This window comes from Zymoseptoria tritici, chromosome 12 (assembly GCF_000219625.1).
Source record: "Zymoseptoria tritici IPO323 chromosome 12, whole genome shotgun sequence".
NCBI classification, from domain to species: Eukaryota; Fungi; Ascomycota; class Dothideomycetes; order Mycosphaerellales; family Mycosphaerellaceae; genus Zymoseptoria; species Zymoseptoria tritici.
In genome coordinates this window covers 638948-663164 of record NC_018207.1, presented here as the reverse complement: position 1 = coordinate 663164, position 24217 = coordinate 638948, and the positions used below count along the sequence as shown (strand labels likewise).

Genomic DNA, 24217 nt, shown 5'->3' with positions numbered 1-24217 from the left:
CGTACCACCAACACATTGATTGGAAGACGGAAGAGACCAAAACAGAAAGTCAACGCCCTCAATTCCAATATAAATTAGCAATCTTTCTCAACAGACATGCCAACTCAAGCCGAACAAATTGTTCTTCGAAAGCCCAAGCGTATACCACGTTGAAAGGGCAGATATGCCACCATCGGACACTCAGCGTCAACGCATATTGCCACTATCACCGGACGCCATCGCACAGATCCACTCCTCGAAACATATCACTACTCTTCAAGGCGTCATTCTCTCTCTTCTCGAGAATTGCCTCGATGCCGCCTCTACCAAAGTGGACATCACCGTCGACTGGAAACGGGGCAGCTGCACAATCGAAGACAACGGCGATGGCATTCCTCCTAACGAGTTTGCTGAAGATGGCGGCCTTGGAAAGATGTACTGCACCTCCAAACCCTCTCCAGCTTCGACTCATCTCCACGGCTCCAACGGCACCTTTCTCGCAGAGTTGTCTTCCATGTCGCTCTTGACCATCTCGTCAACACATTCCAGCAACAAGCAGTCCGCATCTTTGACCTTCCACATGGCCAAATGCATCACTCGCAGTCTTCCCGAATCGACGCAGGCTCAATCTACTCTTCCAGCTCGGCCTGGTACGCACATCGCCGTTCGCGACCTTTTTGGCAACATGCCAGTCCGCCTGAAGCACCGCGCTCTTGCAACTTCTGCCCCTTCCTCCGACGAGACATCCTGGCAGGACCTCAAACGTGGTGTTGTTGCGCTCCTCCTGGCTTGGCCTAAGCCCTGTAGTGTCAAGCTCCGTGACGCAACTTCTGCATCCAAGGTCGTCAACATTTCCGGTCTCCACACAAAGATTGCCCCAGAGTTAACATCGAAGAGCCTTCGTCGCTTGGCAGGTAGCAAGTCGTCTGCTTCTACCTACGACCCGACGGATGTACTACCAATCCTATTTCAGTCCGGCTTCACTTCGCCTGATTCGAGGAGTTCGTGGGTCCCTTTATCAGCCAACACCTCGGCAATTTCACTGAAAGGAATGATATGCCAGGATCCTGCGCCAACTAAACAGTGCCAATTTCTGTCGCTCGGTGTGATGCCGTGTGGCGCGGCTGACGGCCATGGAGAGTGGTATGATTGCGTGAATCGTATCTTCGCCAACAGCGGCTTTGGGATCGATCAGGACGATGGCGTAACTCCGTCGAAGAAAGAAGACCGAGAAGACGGTAGACCCACTCGCCAGACTGCTAAAGATAAGCCGAGGAAGGGCGTCGATCGATATCCGATGTTCTGCCTGCAGCTCCAGTTCAAGGAGGTGCCTGGACGGATCTCGGACCCTTCAAGACTCAACGAGGCCTCGCTGAAAGTTGTGGAAGATATCCTCGGAGCGGCTGTCACGGCGTGGCTGGAGGCGCATCACTTCCGACCAAGAAAGAAGAGGTCTGGCAGGAGGAGGAATGAGGAGCAGGAAAGTCCTGCTCGAGCGATGGCTTCCAGGCAGAATACAGGGTCGAGGATGACGAGTTCCTTGCCTACCACGCCTGTCGTTGGGAAAGTCGCCAATGTGGCATCGAACACCGCGGACAGTGGCAGGAATCATCGAGTGACTGACATTTTCGGGAGGCCGATCAGCCGTGATACAATTCAGACAGGCGGTGACACACAAGAACTGACAACTTTGAGCCGCATGCGATCTGGGAGGCCTCAGAGCGGCGTGAATTCATCGTTGCAAACTCCTGCGGTACAACTGACTGCGGAAGACACGCGACCTTTTACCGCAGACGATGCACTTACCTCACGGAAACGTCTTCGGCTGCAAGCGCCATCAATTGACGCAGGGCAGTACAGTGGCTTGAGACGTCACAAATTATCACACCACGACTCGAGACTTCATGCGCCACAGCTTGCTGAGCGATACTCTGACATATTCTCCGTGCCTCAAACGGACGCTCCATCCAGCGAGGACTTTGGCAGCATCAACTCGGAAGACATATCAGCCATCGCGCATCATCTTGAACCAGCGGCAGGAGTCGAAGCCGAAGAGACCATTCCATGGACGGACCCTTCGACAGGACAGGTTCACCGAGTAAGCTCTCGCACCGGGATTGTGATGCCTCTTGCGTCCGAGTCTCGTGCTGACTCCAGCCGTCCTGCAACTCGAGGACAGAAGGTGGTGTTGGATGCTGGGTCTCTGTCTTCAGCCGGACGGCCGTTGAGTCTGTCCCGTCGTGGAGTGCTGGCAGCGAAGTCTGCCATTCAGTCTAGACCAGGAACTGCGCCACCTTTGATTCCAACCAGCGGGTCCGACAGTGGCGGCGTCGCAGGCGGGACAGCAAAGACTCCTGTCGAGGAGCAGGGACTGCAAGAAAAGTGGCTCCCCGGCTTCCTCCGCGAATGGAACAATCCCGTCTTCGCCCTCCGCAAGGAACCTCCCATTCCGACGGCATCAAATCACGGACCAGGTATTCTTCTTCCGACTGTCGGTAGCTCACACCATGCCTGCCGCTCGCATGCAGATGGCACAAATCCCCACTCGGTGGACAAAGGCATCGCTCTTTCGAGAAGCGCACTCAAACATGCTCGAATCATCGCACAGGTTGACCGGAAATTCATACTAGCCGTACTTCCCGCTACGGTGCCTTCCATCAGCTCGTCCGCCGGTACATTTGAGCTTCCAGGTCCTTCGCAATCCGATACGCTTGTACTGATGGATCAGCACGCCGCGTCTGAGCGGGTGATGTTGGAAGACCTTCTAGTGGACCTTTGTATCCCTGCTCCTGCTCCAAAAACGCAGAGTGAAGCAGCGCTGTCTATTAACCATGCACAGACAGGAGTCCAGACCGTTCCATTGGAGTCGACCTTGGAGTTCGACATCCCGTCATCCGAACAAGCGGTCCTAGAAAAGTTTAGAGCTTGGTTCCTGAGATGGGGAATTGCGTACAGCCTGTCTACTCCACCTGCACCGTTACGAGCAGCACAGAGCCCGATACATCCTCTTGCACACGCGGACCCGCACAGGAATGATTCTCAAGGCTGGGAAACCTCCGATAAGAGGAACAAGAAAGCTCGAGAAGCCAGATTGAAAATCAGCCATCTCCCGCCTTGCATCGCAGCGAGATGTCAGAAAGAGCCGAGACTCGCCATTGAGTTGGTGAGAGGTGAGGTCTGGAGGGTTGCTGAGCATGGCGTTCCCAAGATGGCAGACATTGGACGGGATGCTGCTCGGGAAAGCCGTGAAGGAACATCGACGACCGACCACGGCGATGAGAACGACTCCGCTCCCGACCAACCCGGCTCGCAAGGTGACACTACCACTGTGCCCGACGATACTCCCACTTGGCTTGCTCTCCTGCCTCTCATACCGCCCAGCTTACTCTCCCTCTTGCATTCCCGAGCGTGTCGATCGGCGATCATGTTCAACGATATCTTGGACCATGCCGCGTGTGAGGAGTTGGTCAGGAAATTGGCGAGGTGTGTCTTCCCGTTTGTGTGTGCGCATGGGCGAGTGGGAGTTGTGCCGGTCGGGGCGTTGGATGGTACGAGGTTGGCAGTTGACAGAGGGCTGGCTGGTAATGAGGAGAGTGATGGGAAGGGACCAGGCGAAAGGCTGGCGTCTTGGGTGAAAGGAAAAAGAGAAGTCGGTGGAGGTGAAAGATGAGTTGTTTGCGATAATGCAAGACTAAGTCAGGTTGACTATCGAGGTTCAAGTACATCTTTTTATCACTCCTACTCCTTGACAGACAAGCGTTTCATACTACTACCTCTCCATCTACGGCTAGAGTTCTCGTTATTTTCTTAGAGATTCTTATAGAGATCTTGCGTTCTCAAGAGAGGAGGCTCATCGCCGTGGAAGGGGTACACATCATGTGATGCAATGTGAAGCTGAAAGGCTATCTAGGTTCTAGTACATGTGTTCATCGCTCCTTGCTAGACAAGCGTTTTATACTACTCCCTCTCTATCTACTGCCAGAGTTGTTCTCGTTGTTTCTCGGACATTCTCACAGAGTTCTTACATTCTCAAGAGAGGAGGCTTATCGCCGTGGAATGGGTACACATATGTGATGTAAGGTGGGGCTGAAAGGCTGTCCGGGTTCTAATATCTGGCTGTCATCGCTCCTTCCCGAAACGGAAGTTCATGCCACTAACACCCTACTCACCGCTAGAGTTCTCGCTGCTTTTAAAGTATTCTTATAGGAAAGAGATCTTCTTGGGAGAAAGAGCTCAACGGCGTTGAATAAGAACACATATGTGATGCAGGACCAAGTTGAAGAGGCTTTCTAGGTTCTGGTATCTAGCTGTTAACGCTCCTTTCCAAAACGGCATTTTATGCCACTACAACCCTACTTACTGCTAAAGTCCTGGCTGCTTTGGAGAGATTCCATAGAAATCAATGGTGTCACGAGAAGGGAGTTACCAGCGTAAAATCGGTACACATGTGTGATTCAAGACCAAGGTGAAATGGCTACCTATGTTCTGGTATCCACCTTTTCTCGCTCCATCCCAAAACGGAGTTTTATACTACTGCCGCACCGTCCAAAAGCTTAGTCCAGGTAGTATCTATGCGAGAATAATCCCAAACCAAGAGAGAAATTACCACATACTTATTGCTGAGTAGTATCCACGTGGTCCTGATCCCCCACCAAGAGAGAACGCTTCCCATCCCAAACGCTCTGCCCACCCGCCACGAAAATTATCCCCTTCGGCGTGTGAATCTCCCACCCGACGGTGATCTCCTTCTCGCCTTCGTACTTCACCTTCATAGTCGCCTCAAAAGAGAAGTAAAGCCCCTTTACCCCGCTAATCTTACACAAGGGGACGTCCTTCTGCTTTAAGAGCTCCTTGCTTACCCGTGCCGTTACCTTTGCGAGTGCAAATACCCCCTGGCGAAGTTCGCCGATCTTCTCCACCGAATTGTCGCGGGCCGGCGCTCCCGACTTGAGATTGCCGGTCATGTATACGAAGCGCGCATGAATGACTGGGTCGTCGTCAGAGGGGACATCGTATTGCTGGCGCCATCCTTCCTCTTCCAAAACCTCGGTCTCGCCCTTGCGGATGACGTTGACGATCCGGTCAGGAGCATAGTAGATGCGGGTCTCGGACACACTGTTCCACTCGGTTCTGACTGTCTTGATGACTTTGTCGTAATTCATTGTCCGATACTCCTTGCCGTACCTGGTCATGATCTTCTGGCAGTCGGTGTGGTCAGCTCGGTTGTACTTTTGATCTAGGAGGAAGGCGAAGGCGTATTTGTTCGTGGGCAGTGCCTGCGCGGCAATTTGTGGGTAGCGATCGGACAGAGCACCAGTAGCGACCAGAGTCAAGCAGTTCGCCTTGCTGAAGTCATTTGGGCCGAAGACGTCGATGCCTTTCGGATTGTAGTAGTCCAGGAACGCTTGACGCAGTGACTTGCTGGATGCGTGACCGCCGACCGTAACTACTGCATCAGGCTTCACATCTGGCAGACCTTCACGTGCCAGAACGTGCTCGTTCAGTGCCAGAATCTCTTGAATGACCGCTTTCTGGGCACCTTCCATAACGGACTGATCAAAGTCGAAATGCTTCAGAGTGCCATTGCTGCGGGGAATCGACACGGAGTAGAGCTTCTTTCCAGGATACTGCATCTTTGTCTCCTCGATGCCAGCAAGCGCGTGCCAGCGGAAATCGCTGAGCGTGATGCCCATTCTACCACAAATGTCCTCCAACGTCTTTCCAGCCTTCTTGATTTCGTCGAGGATGACCTGGTAGACTATCTCATTGATTTCTTGTGATCCATATTGGTTCCCTGCGCTCTTGGTCTTGGCTTCGAGACGGCTGTGGATTCCCATGTCATCCATCAGCTCGTACAGGACAACGTCGCTTGTGCCACAGCCGAGATCGTTGACGATGATCTTGCTGCCTTGCTTCAGCTTGCACAGCTCGAGACCGAATTCGACTTTGCTGGCCGCATCCAGTAATGCAGCGAGCGAACACTGTGGCTCAGATGCAAGCGGTATGTTCTCGATGCCAGCAGCTGCTGCTGCGTCGGACATCATCTTGCGGCCTGCTATCGTCCACTGTTGAGGTACAGATAGCCGAGCAGAGAATTCGATTTCGACAGTCTCAGTGTCGATCTCCAGAAGGCGGAAGTAGGGGCTCTTGCGCAGAGCGATCTCGGCGATGGCGATGATTGCTATCATGTGAGCGTTGAGGGTCTCTTGTAAGGTCTTCCCGCTTACATTCAGCTGCGCGAGTGTGTGCTTTGACTGCGATGAGCGGTGTTCGAGAGGGACGTCCTCCGCCTCTTCGTGAATAGCCATCTTGAGGCACTGTATGACATTTTGTACAGGAATCTCCTCGTTCCGAATCATCCTCTGCAATTCGAATCCACAGAAGAATTCGCCGTCGTACCAGGCCACACTGGCTGGGAGCTCAGTCTCGCCTCCATCGAAGACTAACAGCTTGACCGTCTTGTCGAACACCCCATGGAGGGCCAGTTGGAATGCGATCTTGTCACTGGATGTGCCGTAGTCTATGCCCAGAGAGGTCGCCACAGGCTTTTGGTCTGCGTCCGGCATGGTCACGTCGGTGTCGGCCATCCTTGTCTCGTGAGTGCAGGGATGGATATGCAGTGATGATCGACGAGAGGGAGGTACCTTGGACGGGTTGATGATTGATGAGGAAGGTGTGGTTCCTGAGTGGGTGTTTGAGGGCGGCGAACGAAATTGGCGGTGCGGAGCGGAGCACGTCATGGTTGAGCGCAGCTGATCAGGGTCGATTGACCGGTGAGGCCAAAGTGAGGATCCACTTTGACTCTGTGTGCGCCGATGTTTAACCGAAAGGAAGTGAAGTGAATGGAAGTGTTGTCCTCGACGAGTGTCTTTCCTTGTGATTGTCGCACTGAATGCTTATCGTCAGCACGAGCTGCAAAGGACTTGCAGCTGATCGATTTGGCTTTTCTTTGATTTCAAGTTCACCTTGTCAGGCTTTTCTTTGGTGCTCGCGCGCACACAACCACGTGCACGGTTTTTCACGTTCTCACTCGAAACACCCACCCAGCTGTCTTCACGACTTTCCAACGCCGCTTAGTGGAAACACCATTCTCTTCCATCGGCGCATACTTCACCTCCATCATGACTCCGACGAACAGACTCGTGGTCGGTCAGACCGTCACGAACGAACTCCTCAAAGCCATCGATGCGCAGCTAGGACATCTCAACGATCGCGCGACGCAGGACGCCTTCCTTCAGTCGTACATCCAGCATCACCATCCGCAGAGAGTGGATCGGAAATTCAAACTTGTCCCACACACCTTCGACACAATTCGCTTGACCTTGTCAAGTGCCGTGTCGAAAAACCACATCAAGAATGGAAATTGGATCAGAGTCTGGACCCAAGGGTCGGCAATGATGAAGAGGACATACCTGGACAAAATAAGAAGCAGAGATGCGCCAGCCGTCGTCGAGTCCGAGGACGAATTGGTAACACCGGCTCAGACGAGCTCCAGCGAGACCGTCCAGCCAGCAGTAAAAGCTCAAACGACACGTGTGAAGGTGACAAGCTCACACAGTGGATCTGCAGGAGGCATCACGAGCCAGCAGGTCGAGAAGAACGCTGAGGCCAGATCGAGGAACAGTTCGGGCAGAAGGCTTTTCCTCAAAATGCCGAGAAAGCCAGGTGTTGACGAAGTCAGCGTTCAGGCCGGCGAGACTGACGGCCTGGGAGAAGGGCCGAGCAAGAAGCCGAGGCAGACAGAAGGTGGCGAGGTCATAGACTTGACCTTGACCAAGGACGGACCGCAGCCGTACAGAAAGCGTGCCGCCGCCGAGCTTGAGACTAATGGGGAAGATGCGGATGATGGCGGAGGAGGGCCGAGCAAAAAAGCCAAGTCGCTTGACCAGAGTATTACCCCTTTCAAAGGTGATGGTGAGAAGACCTTGAGCTCGACTTCAGCAAACACGCCAGTAATGCAACAACCACCGACCGAGAAGTCTCAAGGCAAGAAAGCGGTCTACCCGAGTGACCGGTCAGACACCCGGCCGCCGTGGAGTATGTACGAGATGGATGGCTCAGGCAGAGTTGAGCGTGGTGTCGAGGATCCGCGCGCCGACTTGATGAAGTTCTCGACAGAGGACTTCGAGCGCATTCGTAGCCTCGAGCATATTCGCAATCAGCTCTGGCCGGCGGGACAGGTCGATCAAGGACGAACCGTTTACCGCCAGAATGAACGCACCCTCGTCCAGGGATCAGTCAGAAGCCGGATGAAGAAGATGTCAACCCGGTGCAAGGACCTGGGATATGAATGGACCCGACGAAATGGGTTGAACCCGATGGCGCGTACGTCGTTCGTGGAGAAGCCCTCGCAAGAGCTCGAGAAACTTTATCGACAATTTCTCGGGGCGAAAAGCTGGAAGCGCACTCTGCTCGAACGCGAGAATTGCACGACACCTTGGATCTTCGTTGACGATCAGGTGCTTCAAAGCCTCATCGCAGGATTCATCTACACTGAAGTGTTCACCAAGCCAGCTCCCTGGGACATTTCGGAGCGTCTCAATGCTGCTAGTGGGGCGGACCTCAAGTATGGAGTGAGCGCCATGGCCGACAAGGGCTACCATTTGGACGAGTTGTTCAAGAAGTGGTCCGAAAAGATGATTCTTGATGAGAAGTTCCAGCAAGATTTCGTGAAGCCGCACGCGCATGACTTGGCGACGCAGCTGGCTCTGGTTCTGACGCCACATCTCATGAATGCGAAGCGAATTCAGATGCCAGAGGATGCAGACGCGGCCGCAGACTCGGATGATGGCGAGGACAATCCCAACACCATCGCGTATGATACCAAGTGGGTTGACGAAATCGAAGACTTGGTTTACGATTCCCTCATGCTGAAGGAAACCATCGGCACCTACCACGAAGTTAGCTACGAATACACGTGGGGTGTGCCGGGTGGCCAGCTCGATCGGGATACTATGGATCCTGTTCACGGCAAACTCGGCTTTGAGAACGAAGTCCATTTCACAGTGTGGCCTGGTGTGAGGATGATTCCGGATCATCGGTACGCTGGAGGAGTGGCAGCGCAAACAGTGATGACTCTCGTTCAGGCTCGCAGATGGCCCGAACATCGTCCGCTCCCATCGACGGACCAGCAGGAATCACCATTGTAATGCAGTGCGCCGCGGATCGTTGGGAGAATTAGGCGTATGTCAGGGGAGGAAGAAGTTGGCCCAGGACGAGAAATGGACGACAGGTTCAGGAGATATGTCCAAGGGAGTGCGCCAGAAGGGAGATTTTTGAGGTAGAATGACCTGGCACAAAACTGTCCGTTTAACGAAGGCCAGCTGTGTCCTCCTGTTGGGAAGATACGTCAGCAGATCAGTGCTTGACGAGACGTTCGGCACAGTGGTAGATCTTGCAATGAAGCGTACCGATATCTGATCCTTTCGATAGCGTGAGCTACTACGCTACCTGTTGCCTGACTCTGTAAAGTACCCATGATGCCGAGTTACCTGTCCGCGCTGCAACGGTGTTTGGTGTGGAAAGTCGCCTGTCAAGGAAAGTGTCTTGCCAGGCTATCTGCCTCGTTGATAAGGTGTGCTTGCCAATTTGGCTGACTGGTACATAAACCGTCCGCTGCACGCCCACGCCTCTGAGGCCTCCCGGTGGCATAGCCGCTTGTGTATGAGAACTGATTCGGCCAACGTGGCGGTGTGCTTTCGCTCTGCCCCTTAGAATTGCCTTGAAGATACTCGTCTGAATCTCGATTTTCGCATGGCGGCGCTGTCATCCGGCTGGTCCAGATCACGTCTTTCAGGTCATGCAGAACAGCAGAGTTCTCCACTACGCATTGGACCTGCAGCTAGCCGAAGATGAGGCGTGGTTGCATTCACAGCAATTGGAGTACGCTTTGCGGGGGGAAACAACCACAGACTTCGGGCTGGAGGAACAGATCAGGACGTCCAGTCTTGACACAGTGAAATCGTGCGGAAGTGATGAAATGATCTGACATGTGATCAATCGAAGTGAATGCATCTTTGTGGTAGTCTTGGTAGTGTGAGAGTAGTCGATCGAGAGCGGCGGTGTAGAAAGTCTAACTTTGTTAGGCGGGCGCACGGAGCACAGACGCCCAGACTCTCTGAGCCTCCCGTCGTCGCTCATCGTCGCTCCCTCTTTGCTTTGGGGCCTCATCTCCCGCGTACCAAACTTTCCCTCTGCGACCGGCCGCTGCGACTCCACAACTTCACACCTCACCGTCAACAACAGCCCGCCGACCGATTCGTACATGTCCATCATTCGCCCTTCCAGCCTGCTCCCATAACCGCCTCGGGAGGCTCCGCATCCTCCTCCAAATCTCATCAGCATGAGTTCCTCGGCCAGCTCTAGTAACGTGGTCGGCGTACACTACCGAGTGGGAAAGAAGATTGGGTGAGTCCGGCTCCTCCGCCGCCGCAGTGGCCGACGACGACGACACCGCGCAATGCCGCTGACCGCCGTATCACAGGGAGGGGAGCTTTGGCGTTATTTTCGAGGGCACGAACCTCCTCAACAACACCCAGGTCGCCATTAAGTTTGAGCCCAGAAAGAGTGACGCACCACAACTCCGCGATGAATACCGCACATACAAGATCTTGGTCGGGTGCCGTGAGTGAAGAGGCCTCCTCCGGACAACAGACTTGACAAGCAGCTAACCTCGAGGGATACAGCGGGCATTCCCAATGTCTACTACTTTGGCCAGGAAGGTCTGCACAACATCCTGGTCATTGACCTGCTCGGACCGTCTCTCGAGGATCTCTTCGACCACTGCGGCCGCCGATTCTCCATCAAAACCGTCGTCATGGTCGCCAAGCAGATGTTGTCACGAGTGCAGACCATCCACGAGAAGAACCTGATCTACCGCGACATCAAGCCGGACAACTTCCTTATTGGTCGCCCGAATACGAAAGCCCAAAACGTTATTCACGTGGTGGACTTTGGTATGGCGAAGCAGTACCGAGACCCGAAGACGAAGCAGCATATTCCATACCGCGAGCGCAAATCATTGTCAGGAACAGCAAGATACATGTCAATCAATACACATCTGGGGCGCGAGCAGTCTCGACGAGACGATCTCGAGGCATTGGGACATGTCTTCATGTACTTTTTGCGAGGAGGACTACCATGGCAAGGATTGAAGGCAGCGACAAACAAGCAGAAGTACGAGAAGATCGGAGAGAAGAAGCAGACCACTGCCATCAAGGACCTGTGCGAAGGCTTTCCAGAAGAGTTCAACAAATACCTTTCCTATGTGCGCAACCTCGGCTTCGAGGACACTCCAGACTACGACTACCTGCGCGATCTCTTCACAAAGGCTCTTCAAACACATGGCGAAGTCGAGGATGGAGAGTACGACTGGATGAAGCTGAACAACGGCAAAGGATGGGACGTACCCCAACGCCCATCGGCAGCAGCCGGCCACCGCGAGCAAGGAAACCCCTCAAACGCAGACCTCCACCGCAGTACCATGAACCGAGCCTCGAACGTCCCACAAATCGACAAGGAGAAGCCCCTGCCTAGCAAGCCGGGCGCCGTACGCCAACCCGCACCCCAGCGAGGAGTCCAGCCCGGCCGGAGACCACAAAACAGCGCCGAAATGGGCAAGCGCGGCAGTGGCATGCAGCTCGAGACGCCCGACCACCGTAGCACGGCCGCGCAATTCCAAAACAGCCGTGCAGACCTCACCCGACCCACGGCCGCGACTGGAAACAGCAACCCTCAGACATCAAACCCACCCGCGCGGCCCGCCCAGCAACCTGAACAGAAGGAAGGATTCATGAGCAAGGTCTTTGGCGCGTGTTGCTGCAAATAGTCGTGCTGCAGTCGGCGCAGGAGATCAGGCTGAAAAAAGAACAGGAAAGAGCGAAGGCGTTCGGGGCGTTTTATGCTGGATGTGTGGTTTTTCTTGGTAGGAGGTATTTTGGACAGAGGAGCAGGAGGAGCAGGAGTGAGGAACGAGAGGCGGTAATGGAGAAGCGAGGAGGTCCGGCTCTTGATGGACGCTTGGCAAGAAAGAGTACGACCCTTTGCTATCAATCCATCTGGGCCTTAATAGAATCGACCTCGAAATGCAGCGATGCGGGGGATGCACTTATCCTCATTTGGCAGCATATGCATTTTTTCTCGATGGGAGGTTCTCTTTTTGGATTTTTTGTGTTCCTTTCTCATCATGGAAATAGTAGAGATGAAAGGAGGAGAGGAAGGTTTTAAGAAATTGTGCTGCATGGACAGCGAGGGAGAGAAAGAGAAGAGGAAGCAACAAGTGGATCGCATGGAGATGAGCCATGTGTTCTAGGCATCGCTTTGCTGAACAGTGATCGCTGTTCTGGCTGGACTTGTTCAGATCCAAGCGAAATAGTGCGAGCTGGGAGGATGGATCTGACTGGGAGAGTAGAGGTAGTATGACATGCAATTGGGAAATGCACGATTTCCCTGTTGTCCTGATGTTAAGAAGATGAGGAGCGACTTGTATGGAGGGACGGCGAGGTAAGTACTGAAGTTCAAGTGAACCGGCCATGCTTGGATTGTCACATGTTGTCACCAGCGTTTTTCTTTTTGTGACGTGGTAGACAAGTGACATCTAAAGAATGGACGGCGAGCATAACCACCAAGATTCAGTGCCCACACGCCCGGCGTCTGCAGTTCTGTGCTTGGACGTGGATCATGCTTGTCATCGCCTAATGATCACTCATGTGAGTCAGTACAGTGGAGTGGATCACTCCATCTTCGTGTGAATCAATCTTCTCTGGAGCCATTGCTGAAGCTATGCGCACGAAAAAATGGAGTGTGACAAGGGCGTGAGCTTTTATTCGAAGTGAGCGGTGGACCACTAATCATGCGCCGTCCCATCATGCCTCTCTACTCTGCCGTCGAATTCGTAGCACTTGGTCATCAATCAGTAGTCGTCGCCACGACTGATCACCTCCTTCACATTCGGCCTGAGTAGAATCGTGTGCTCAAACTGTGCCGTATAGCTGCCCTTGATGTCCACAAGCGGCGGGTGATCTTGCAGAATCCCAGACTGGACGAGATTGTTCAGGCCCAGAAGATACTTGTCGTGTCCTAGACGGTCCAGGTACCGCCGGCAGAAAGGCAGTGTTCCAAAGTTCTTCTCGATGCTGCGGAGCAGGGTCTTGGCCGAAGCGACCCGAAGAGCCACCTTTGGTGCGTCTTGGTTCAGAGAGTAATGTGAGCACTCCATGTCGTCCCTTACGATACCCTTGCCTGTGCTACCGAATGTCTCAATGGCGTAAACTTCTCCTTCCTCCATCTTCTCGTTGCTGTTGCTCTTGACTATGGGCACTGACTTTCCAGCCGCGCCGCCGTGGATGCTGTAGTGGCCGATAGTGTGGCCGTTCAGGTTCCGGATGGACTTGACTGGGTATGTCGTGCCGTTGATCTCAACCTCGTATGCCTCCATGGCTTCCTGAATGCCCTCACCGATTTCTCCTAGTCGAGCGTCGATGCCGGATAGTCTGATTCCAGTGTTTGTCGCGTCCTTTACAGCTGCAAGAAGGTTGTCGTATTGTGGCTCGAATGCTACTGTGAAGGCGCTGTCCACTATTCGGCCGTTGATATGCACACCAAAGTCAACCTTCATAACGTCCTCCTGCTTCAGAATCATCTTGTTGCCGGCGTTTGGTGAGTAGTGTGCTGCGCAGTGGTTCAAGCTCAGTCCTGTGGGGAATGCCACGCCGCCGATCAGATTGTCGCCCTCTTCCAGACCCATATGTCCCGTCAGATTCCTCGTGCCGTTCTCAATCATCTCCGCGATCTCCGTTAAGCTCATGCCAGGTTTTATTGTTTTCTGCGCATACTTTCTCACTTCTCTGTGTACTTCGGCGGCCTGACGGTAGTCTGTAAGAAAGTCCGAGTTCATGCGGTCCAGCTCTCTCTTTTCCTCGCTTGTCGTCCGGTATGCATTATCGTTCTTGTAGTCCACTTCCTCGCCCACGGGGTAGCTGTTGTTGGGAAACAGGTCCGAGACCTTCACGGTTGGAGGTTCCTTCTGCGCCTTTGCACCTCCGCCTGAAACTCCGGTGCCGGCCTTCTTCTTTTTCCTGGGCTTTCTCTTCTTCTTCTTTTTCGCTGCGCCCTCTGTCGCTCCGTCCTGTTGTCCCTCATCCGCATCGTCCTCGTCCGAATCACCGCCATCCACCTCTCCATTCGTGCCGTTCTGTGCTGTCGTTTCGCTGTCCTTCGCGGCCGACTCGTCCGCTCCGTTGAGCTTCACACCGGCTACACCCTGCTCGATTGTAGCGGCCGACATGTTGTTAATGTTTTTGCGATTGTGATCAAGATGGTACGGTAAAGAAGGTTTTGGTCAGGAATTCACAGCACGACGTCGATCTCCAGGGCTCGTCCCCGCCGCGTCGGGTCGGATCTTTGATCCGAGCCCTTACATGGCAAACCCACCTCACCGTCCTTTCTCCATCTACCTCCTACTGACCGCAAATCAACATTTACGCTTCATCAGATGCTCAATCCTCGAGCCTTGGCCTGAAATGTTGAATACGGCGACATGCTTGATGGTCGCCGCACAGCCGAAGCTCGACAGTCTCGCGAATCCTTCAGCTCGGCGCAGCTTCAAGATGCTGCCAGCAGCTGAGCCGAATGCATGGTCGCGTTGCAACGCAGAAGTAGGCCGATACTTGTGCTAGTCTCTTTTATGTACAAAGAGGCGTGTCTCCCCTTAACCGAAGGAGCCTCGTTTACTAACATACAAGCACGATGTTCGGCCATGGCAATATGTCCGAAGCTCCACCACCATACGAGGCGGCGATGGACCCCGAGCGAACTACAACGGGACCAAAAGCACCGTCTGCTGCTCCTGGACCTCATGGATACGAGACTGAATCCGCAGCCAATGGGATCTTATCCTTGCAGATCAAGCAGAACGAAAATGTTCTATACTACATCTCCCATTACAACGAGGTCAATACTCCTGACATCATACTGTTCGCCGACTACAACCACAAGGGACCACGACTCGCCCAGGCGAGCTTCAATCCGCCCGGCAAAGACTTCAAGTTTTACATTGGTGGAATCAAATCTCCGACTGGCGACGACTGGGACATTGTACGGTGCGCCCAGGGACGTCTCCTAAGTTATGCGTCGTATCGATTCGAAACATCGAGGAAGGACTCGAAGGGCCGTACGCTGCACGGCAGGTATTACTGAAAGAGAACTTCCGAGAGGAGTTTCAATATGTCGAAAATGTCCCGGAGAGACTACACGCTGGTCGATGAACGTGACGATGAGGTCGTGGCTGTCTTCGTGGAGCACTTCTCTTTGGAGATCAATGGCACCATGACCTTTCGACGGGAGCTAGATGCGAAAGCTGAGATGTCGGCTTTGATGGTACTGCTTTTGTTACTGGAGAAGTCAAGACGACGCATGGTGGCTGTGTCCAAAGGCGTGGCTTCAGCGTGACACAAGAAGAGGGTCTTAAATATATGAAGACATGTATGTGCTTTGGATTGTCGACAATGTATGCTTCGTCGATGATACGAATTTCCAAACTGTTGCCCGATGCTGTCCACGAGTCGGATGAAGTGAGCGAGCGGAGGCTTTGCCAAGAGCGATCGGTTGTCATGTCCAGCGGCTCCTTGTTTACCGTTGATCGTTCGTGCTAAAACTTACCTCAACTCCACCCTCGACCTCACCACTGTCCATACTCTTCTCCTTCTGAGCGATCTCGCATCTCTGATCGTCCTCTTGTACAGCAGAGCATATACTTGTGTAGAATCACCACACCAGGCCCAAGTTGGCTCCATCAAACTCCCACGCGACACGATCAATGACATAACGGCTCCCAACGTATACCTTCCTCGACCGATGAGCAGATACAGAAGCTTTTCCGGGGCTCTCATCGACCCAGAGAAGCAGAGACGCGGCTCAGAAGACTCGATCGATGCACATGATTACCTCTCCTCATCACAGCCAATGCTCGGCCAAGGCGCCGCAAGAGCTCCCACATACGCATACCATCTTCCACGGCGACGATTCAGTCGATACTTTACGCTTGCAATATCTGCGATCATCGGCTTCTTCATCTGGTACCTTGTGCGAGCAAGTTTGTCCAGCAGGGCGGCGGTAGAGCTTGGGATTGGGAGGCCTGCTGCGCCTCCGCCAGCATGGGAAGGCTTTCCCTTCTTGAAAAGATACCATGGCGGAATCAGGACGCTGGTGTCACGAGAGGATGATACGCCGGAATACCCAGTGGCCGAGGATGTAGAAGTGCAGCGACTAGTGGATGCTGCGATGGAGCAGAAGAAGAAGGCCGATGCGGTGACATCGAAAGAGAAGGGATTCAACAAGAAGCGGGAGATACCTGAGGTGAAAGAGCAAGTAGCCTTCCCGCTGCCGCATCGATTCGATCCGTATCCCAAGTATGGTGTCGAGGGAGACAGGAAAGGCTTTGCGCCGCCAGTAAAATGCTATGTCGATGCGAAGGAGAAGCGGGAGGTACCACAGCTGCTGGCGTTCAACGGCACGACAAAAGGCTTCCCTGACCCGGTCATGGGCTCGTACGACTTGCTTGGTTTGAGAAAGGATGTGTGCTTTGAACGACACGGCAGACTTGGACCCTATGGATTTGGATACAGCAAAAAGTTTGGCGGAAGCGGTGCGGGCATGGACGGTGACAGAGAGGGCGCTGAACACGTATGGGGTGACGAGCTGGAGATCGATTATCGAAATGTGAAATGGGCAGAAGTGCAGGATAAGTGCGAGAAAGACAATGCGCACAGGTTCAAGGCTCCGCCGAAGCAAAGATTGAATCACTTTTTCACATCCATGGCAAGTGGCGGTCCGGTCGAGGAAAAGCAGACCTCGAAGCGGGCGGAGGAAGAGCCCAAAGTTCAAGAGTCGACGGAGCTTCTCAATCGGACTGTGGTGCTCATCCGAACATGGGACTCGTTTGAGTATGATGCCGAAGACATGTTCTACTTGCGCGCGTTAGTGAACGAGCTGTCGATTCAGTCCGGCACTGAGTACGTCGTTCACTTTCTCGTACATGTGAAGGACAACGATGCGCAGATCTGGGCGGACGACGAGACGTACCAGCGTGTGCTCGAAAAAGCGCTGCCGGCAGAGTTCAAGGGAATGGGCACCCTCTGGTCCGAGAGGCAGATGGGTCTGATATATGGAGGTCTCGCAGAAAGCAATTACCGTGACCTCCAAGTTCACGGCGCTTACAGGAGTACATACATGCCCGTGCAATACTTTGCGCACATGCATCCGGAGTACGACTTCATCTGGCATTGGGAAATGGACGTTCGCTATACTGGCCACTTCTACCACCTCTTCCAGAAGGTCTCGCAGTGGGCAAAGCAGCAGCCTCGCAAGGGTCTCTGGGAGCGGAACGGCAGGTTCTACGTCCCAGCCGAGCATGGCAGCTGGGAGGACTTCCGCCACATGGTACGAATCCAGACCGAGCACGGGACAGCGAGCAAAGAGAACATATACGGCAAGCTCGCCTCTGACGCGGGCGTCAAGAACCCCATGGACGTCGCTTCTCATAGCCACGAGACTCCAGTATGGGGTCCTCTTCGTCCCAGTGGCGAAGGCGACACGACCGCGGATCCTGACAATGACCCACAGCCTCCCACAGTCTTCGACAAGGACAACTACGAGTGGGGCGTCGGCGAAGAAGCCGATTTCATCACCTTCAACCCTCTCTTCGACCCCCACAAGACCAACTGGATCCTGGCCGAAGATGTCACGGGCTACAATACCACCGAAGGCTATCCACCTCGCAGGACCGCAATCATCACCGCCTCGCGCCTCAGTCACCGTCTGCTGGAGACCATGCACCGCGAAACTACCCTACAGCGCCACACCATGTTTTCTGAAATGTGGCCTGGCAGCTGCGCTTTGCACCACGGCTACAAAGCCGTCTACGCTCCTCATCCAGTCTACATCGACCGTGCGTGGCCGACCTCGTACCTCGCGGCCGTGTTCAACAACGGTCGCAATGGCGCTACGGGCGGTGCACGTACGAGTGTGTTTAGCGATGAGCGACAGCACAATTTCTTGGGTACGACTTGGTACTACCACGCTGGATTTCCGGCGAATTTGTGGAAGAGGTGGTTGGGGTATAAGGTTGACAATGATGGAGGGGAGGAGTGGGAGCTTGCGAATGAGGGCAGGATGTGTTTACCTGCTATGTTGCTGCACCCGATCAAGCAGGTGGACTTGATTGTTGAGCATTTGGAAGGAGAGCCGGTCTGAGTTGTGAGATGAGGTGGGTGGGCTCTGGGCTCCTGTACAGTGACTGTTGTCGGCTACCCTTCCTGGCTGCGAGGATGTGTAGATGAACGAGGTTGCACATGTGTGTATTGAATGAATCATGAAAGTACTTCGCGCGGTGGCACATGTGCTTCGGACATTCTCATCTTTGCGTTCGCCACGCTCGGATAGGCCAAAGGCAAACTTCCTCCATCATGAACGTGCCGTGTCGGTGCGAAGCCCGCTATCTCCTCTACTAGGCTACAGCATCAGCACTCACGAGCCATGGTACCCAGATCCGGACAGCACACCGCTACTCCAACCAAGTCCCTTTGCTAATCTTCACCATCCATCACGCAACCCTCAAGCAAAATCCAGGATCATCCACACCGCACCGCACCGCCAGTCGCCGACTCACACACAAACCAGACCCTCACGAGCCAGCACAGCGCTAGACTCTAGTCCGCAGCAGGAACAACGTGGCAGAACCAGCATCACGAAGGAACAACAAGGACCATGGTAGCGAGGCGCAGCAATGGCATCCACACCCATCGTCTTTTTCGTCTTCACACTCGGCACAGGGAGCCCACGGCTGCCACGCGGGTTGTCGTGTCTCGCGGAGCCTTGCGGGATCTTGCGGGACCTCTGTGACTCCGTCCCTTCCGTGACTTGCGTTTCTTCTTCTGAGCTTCTTGTGCATGTGCATGGGTGCGTGCAGGAAGCTGGACCATGGTAGTCATTGCTTCTGGAATGTGTAATGGTGCTGCATGAATGTTCTGTGGTACAAGACGGGTGGAGTCGTTCCGTTCTTCTGTCTTCACGGCAGAAGGTGTCCACACATATCAACCTCCATCGCCTCTTGACGGACATGATGGAGCTGTCTACATTCTCGTGCGTTATGCACGGTATAGTACTGTACAAACCCATTCGAGACACTCAGTCTCCCACGCTAGGTCTTACGTCGCCGTTCGGCTGCGTCGAATCCGTTGCCCTACTTATTCTACCGGTCACCGCTCCGTTGCCCTAAGAAGGCGGACAGAGAGCCGTGGCCATGTGCTTGCCAGGTGGCCCTGCTGAACTTCGTATTGTGTTCCAGAATCTTTTTGAAGCCTGGACCAGGCTTGCCGGGAGCTTTGACCGGGACTTGAGCAAAGGCCGAATTGCCGGACCAGGGGGCGGAGCTGACGAGATACGAGGGTTGAGGACGTGTGGGTCTATGAGCCGTCAGCAGGAGGCGTGAGATGATGTTGATCTGTTGACGGTGGCTTTTGGTTGCGTGCTTGAAGGTAGATTTGAAGACTTTTTGCAGCATGGATGGACAGCGGACCATGTCGGCAGGACATGAGATGAATCACAATGCATCGACCGACGAGGCACGAACCCGGCCTCGGACAGGGACATGGACTTTTGCTGCTGCAAGGGTGTCAACAAGGGCAGATCTCGCTTGGAGGGCCTTGACAGCGGGCATCTGCGTCCTCATCTCGCAGCCAGGCGGAGCTGACTGCGTGTGCAGACGAGATCGCTTACACCACAATGCAGGCCGGGCGATGGCAGTCAATTTGCATGCTTGCACTCAGATCGAGGGATCGGAGAGCATACAGTAGTCGGCGGACGTACGTCCCAGATCGAACTTCTCGCGCTGCAGTTCTCGAGACGCTTAAGCGGTGCTAGAAGCGAGCAAGGCCGGAGTGTAGACTGTGACTGCACGAATGCGAGGTGTGCTATGTTTGGAGGAGAAGCGAGCGTAGTAAGCAGGCTGTTCCTGCCAGATGACATCTCGTCTACAGTATACTGCAGCGATGCGATCCCGGTCTGCCATTGGTTGGACTTCGCATTATGGCAATGAATGGTCAAGTCCAACCCCTCGACCGAACCGAGGAGTAAGGCTGTCGAACGTGAGCGGAGTCGATGCGCTCCTTATCTTCAGTGAGTCAGCCGTGAGAGGAGAAAGTCTCATTTCGACCGTGGGCGAGATTGGCTCGCTATCTCACATACCCAGTTGGGGTGCGAGCGGTAGTTGTCGACGGACATGCACGTAAGACACACAGCAGCATGGCCACGTGGATGTGACAGGGGAGCGGTGCCTGATTGCGGTCATCCTTGTTCATTGCAGAACCGAGGACGCGATGATGACATGACCGAGCATGTACATGGGCAAGCGTATTTTCCGCATCGATTGAGATTGTCCTTTTCCGAGTACCCCAGGTGGTAGAATAGACATGCGGCGAAAAAAAGCAAGAGGTCTAGATCGACGCCTCAAGCTGGGCAGTCGCCAGGAATTCCTGTTCCCTCTTTTTTTGGTCCTCGGCGAAACTTGAGCGGCCGTTTTGCTTACCCTTGTCCCGATTTACGGGTAATGCCTTCGACCACGTGGCGATGGCGTGGTACTCTGCAATGCATGGCATGCAAGCCTCGTGCTGCGGGTCCTGGGTAAAGCCACGAGGCCGCCGTTGTTTAGCGAAGAAGCCGAGGGTCGGAGATGGAGGCTTGATGGAGAAGACGGCGACCACTTTGCGAAGCCTGTCTGCATCAGTTGCCGGAGATGTGGTGAAGAGCATACGACGGGTTTGCTTTGCTCACCCTTTGATCGTGTATCACGCCATGAGCCTGAGGTATGAACAAAAGAACGACCTTGGGCTGGACGAGGAGTTTTGGCCGCGAGTGTTTGGTGTGGAGTTCTCAGCCTGCCAATGCTCCTTCCACGCAAGGTGGAGTTCAACGGTTTCGACCGAGAGCGCCGTGCATGATCATGGCGTAAAGTGGCTTGATCTGACCACGTTTTCTGTGTTTCGCTGTGATCTTGGCAATGGCTGGTTGGTCTCGGACAGAACAGCGTACATGATCAACTTTCAACATCTCCCCACGGCATCTTACCCACGGGTTGTTTGTATGACAGTCGAAACTTGCTCGGTGCACCCCAAAGAGACGGAGATTATTCTCCGAAGTATCTGCCACAACGTCCAGTTTCGTGCACGCACGCACGCGTAAACATGCAGTGTGTCAAGCTCAGGTCAGGGAACGGAACGGGTTGCTCGCGCGCGAGTCATGCTGTGTTCACATCCGACCGAGAACTGGATCGTTGCCAACGACAGGCATTGGTTTGAGGCGTGCATGTCTTGTGTTCTGAAGCAGGTCACCGCATCTTTTGTGGCTGCATGTCTGGCTGTACCTCAATATCAGACACGCGATCGCAGGGATCGTGGCCATTGCTTTGCTTGGCTAGCTGTGCGACGGTTGTTTCTTTCCGAGTTTGTGAGACTGGGCCGACGTTTACGTGTGTCGTGAAACCGCCTGTCTGAGCCGGGTGCTTGCGCAGCCGGGCCGTGTTCGGAGGATCAAAGGCAGTGTGCTTGCTGTCTGTGTTCACATCGCTCGCCAGTGAAGGCCGGCAAAGTGTGCAGCATGGTATGCACCTTCGTTGCTGCGTGATGATGCTGTCGATGCTGGCTCCTGAGATGGGTATTTGAAATCCCGTCATCACAGTCAGCATACGGCCGGCCGCTAGTTTGCGCACATTGCTATACCTCCAAAATCCCGGCGTCTCAAAGAGAGATCTGCTCCACCCGGAATTGCTACCTGCCTCATTTGGAAACTCCAGTTTACCGCATGCTGCTTAGTTCGTGAGCAAGTATGAGCAAACGCATGTGATTGACCTGCTCGCTCCTCCTTTTGACGGCAGCCGGGCGGCGTACAGCACTGGTGCAAAGTCTATCTTGCGCCTCCTCACGTGGTGCATCCGGCGAGGAGGATTGTGACTCGCAAAACATCCAAGCCATGCCCCGCCAGAGCGGAGCTTCGAAAATGCTTCCAGGGCGGCGATCATACGCCAGTCCGGCTCAGGCGGCGAACACGTTTTTGAGGTGACAGCGGAACGTCTCACCTGTCTCGAATGGTGGGGCAGCGTATGTGTGGTTGACGCTCCGCGTTGAGAGGATGATTGTGGATGGGTGAGAACAGGATGAACTAAGGAGAATAAGGTATTGAACAAAGAAGGAATCTGCATGCGATGCACTTGCTCATTCCGAGAAGAGCAGGAAAACGCCACGACACGTTTCGCCCACGTGCGAGTGACGGCGAGTGGAGAGGCAGGAACCGGTACGCATACGAGAATGTGTCAGAAGTCATGCGCCGGCAGGCGGCAACGTTTACTTCTGAAGGAGCACGATGTCGTGGTTCAGATGTGCGTGCTACCGATGATGAAGAGAACAGAAGACGATGATTGTCGTTCAAGGACAGTCCTTGATTCTTGGTACGATTTCGCGATGACTGATTGCGTGTCCATACGGGATCAGTTGATGCTGACGATGTACACGTGAGGTTACATCGATCTGGGAGGTGATGTCTCGGACTGCACGGGCTAGAGAAGGGTGCGGACATTCATTGAGATTGCGTGTTCGTAAAGGCCGATGTCGCCGTGGTCGTGATCGACACTCGTCAGTAGTGAGGTTACAGAGCTAAAGAAAGACACACATGGCAGTACCGTCATGTCATTTCAATCACTGCTTCTCCGGATCACGGTCTACGACACGTGGAAAGCGTGCGTTATATTCGGTTCGTGTGATGGCGCGGTGTCGTACAAATAGCTTTGGAAGGTGAGGCGTGGCCTGGTCGGCGAACAGGTAAGATGCCTGTCGCAGGCCTGACGATGTGAAACGGCCGGCAAGTCCAGGCTGGCTGGGTGGTCATGTAATGATAAGCATTGGCACTCAGCATGGCTTGTGAAAGACTGAGATGGATGCGATTGTGACTGTGTCTAGACAGCACGTGCCGACGCATGTGGTATGATGGACTCGTGCCTTGTTGTCGGCGTGGTCATCATCACAACGGTTGTCCATCGGTAACGGTCGGAATAGGTGGTCTCGACTCTCTGCTGATCATGGCCGAAAGAGCGGTATCGATACGTCGGGATCGCATGGGATGGCCTGATGTGATGGTCGAGATTCCAAGTCTGACTACCGTATAGTCACGGACGAACCCCGGCTTGGTCACTGGTGTGGTGCAGGCTTTGGCTTGCTGCCCACGCGGTGGATCCCTGCTTGCCGATGCATGCATGCATGCACCTGCGCACGGAGCTCTTGGGTAGACTCTCACGCAGATGATCATTGATCCACCCAATCTGACCACCACACACGCCCGGCACACACTAGACCTTGCACTTGACTTGGTCCTGCCAGTGCTCTCGCAAAATCGGGCGTGACTGTACCAGCGCCAGCGCCAGGCAGAGCCCGACCGAGTTGACTTTCAATCGCTGTCCAGTCCTGTCCATAGTCGTCGTCCTGCGCCCTCTCGACAGGCCTCTCCCTGCTCTCTGATTCCTCCCACCGCCGCACCTGGGCTTATGCATCTCTCTCGCTACTTGAGACGACGCTCATGACGACCGCCGCCCGCATTCCACACCTCCTACCCACCCGTATATCACTCCTACTGCCTTAGCATTCCACAGGACGACCGACCCGATCCACCGAAAGTGCCCCGTTCGACTTAGGCCTCGATCGACCATCTCGTCGCAGTCCTCCACCACCGAGATAGTCTCACCAACCACCCACCGTCGCCTCCGCCGACGAAGCCCGTGAGGCCACCCGCACCCAGCGCTCGAACACCTACCTCCAACGCCCAAAATCTCCCCTCCCCGACAGTCACCGTGGATTCCCACACGACTACCGCCGGTGCTCCGACTCTCAAGTCCCGCGCCCAATTTCGCCTTGCCTCTCTTGGTCTCTCTCGATCTCGTGGGAGCGCTCCTCCAGTCTCAAGTCCACAAGGCGAGACACTGCCACGAGCGCCTGTCTCGCCTTCCGACTCCTCCAATTCGAACACGACCTCAGCCTCGTCGTCGAGGTCTCACGCATCGTCCGAGACACACCTTTCAGACGAGTTTGTTGCAGACATAAAAGCTTTCGAGGAAAGTTACAGTGCAACCGATCCCACGCCGTGGAGGGACGCAGAAAAAGACTTTGCATCCTATCGAAACACCCACAACCACCAGCAACTC

At 54.3% G+C, this 24217-nt stretch overlaps 6 protein-coding genes across 6 annotated transcripts; 4 read left to right on the top strand and 2 right to left on the bottom strand.

Moving 5' to 3' along the window:
• Nucleotides 1-163: 163 nt before the first annotated feature.
• Nucleotides 164-3649, top strand: MYCGRDRAFT_50452 (uncharacterized protein; the record flags this gene model as incomplete). The annotated part of the gene is made up of 6 exons (XM_003848111.1): nucleotides 164-820; nucleotides 902-1546; nucleotides 2069-2786; nucleotides 2823-2937; nucleotides 3046-3224; nucleotides 3387-3649. 6 exons carry the CDS (start codon nucleotides 164-166, stop codon nucleotides 3647-3649), a joined length of 2577 nt encoding a protein of 858 aa, XP_003848159.1.
• Nucleotides 3650-4592: 943 nt separating this feature from the next.
• MYCGRDRAFT_97025 (uncharacterized protein) lies at nucleotides 4593-6566 on the bottom strand (the record flags this gene model as incomplete). Its single annotated transcript, XM_003847879.1, has 1 exon — nucleotides 4593-6566. One exon carries the CDS (start codon nucleotides 6564-6566, stop codon nucleotides 4593-4595), a length of 1974 nt encoding a protein of 657 aa, XP_003847927.1.
• Nucleotides 6567-7628: 1062 nt separating this feature from the next.
• Nucleotides 7629-9160, top strand: MYCGRDRAFT_97024 (uncharacterized protein; the record flags this gene model as incomplete). Its single annotated transcript, XM_003848112.1, has 2 exons — nucleotides 7629-8994; nucleotides 9066-9160. 2 exons carry the CDS (start codon nucleotides 7629-7631, stop codon nucleotides 9158-9160), a joined length of 1461 nt encoding a protein of 486 aa, XP_003848160.1.
• Nucleotides 9161-10321: 1161 nt separating this feature from the next.
• MYCGRDRAFT_77396 (uncharacterized protein) lies at nucleotides 10322-11806 on the top strand (the record flags this gene model as incomplete). The annotated part of the gene is made up of 3 exons (XM_003848113.1): nucleotides 10322-10386; nucleotides 10463-10602; nucleotides 10665-11806. 3 exons carry the CDS (start codon nucleotides 10322-10324, stop codon nucleotides 11804-11806), a joined length of 1347 nt encoding a protein of 448 aa, XP_003848161.1.
• Nucleotides 11807-12780: 974 nt separating this feature from the next.
• MYCGRDRAFT_77395 (methionine aminopeptidase) lies at nucleotides 12781-14263 on the bottom strand (the record flags this gene model as incomplete). Its single annotated transcript, XM_003847878.1, has 1 exon — nucleotides 12781-14263. The coding sequence occupies one exon, from the start codon at nucleotides 14261-14263 to the stop codon at nucleotides 12890-12892; it is 1374 nt and encodes a 457-aa protein (XP_003847926.1).
• A 479-nt stretch (nucleotides 14264-14742) lies between these two features.
• MYCGRDRAFT_111465 (uncharacterized protein) lies at nucleotides 14743-18228 on the top strand (the record flags this gene model as incomplete). The annotated part of the gene is made up of 3 exons (XM_003848114.1): nucleotides 14743-15077; nucleotides 15222-15354; nucleotides 15754-18228. 3 exons carry the CDS (start codon nucleotides 14743-14745, stop codon nucleotides 18226-18228), a joined length of 2943 nt encoding a protein of 980 aa, XP_003848162.1.
• Nucleotides 18229-24217: the final 5989 nt, after the last annotated feature.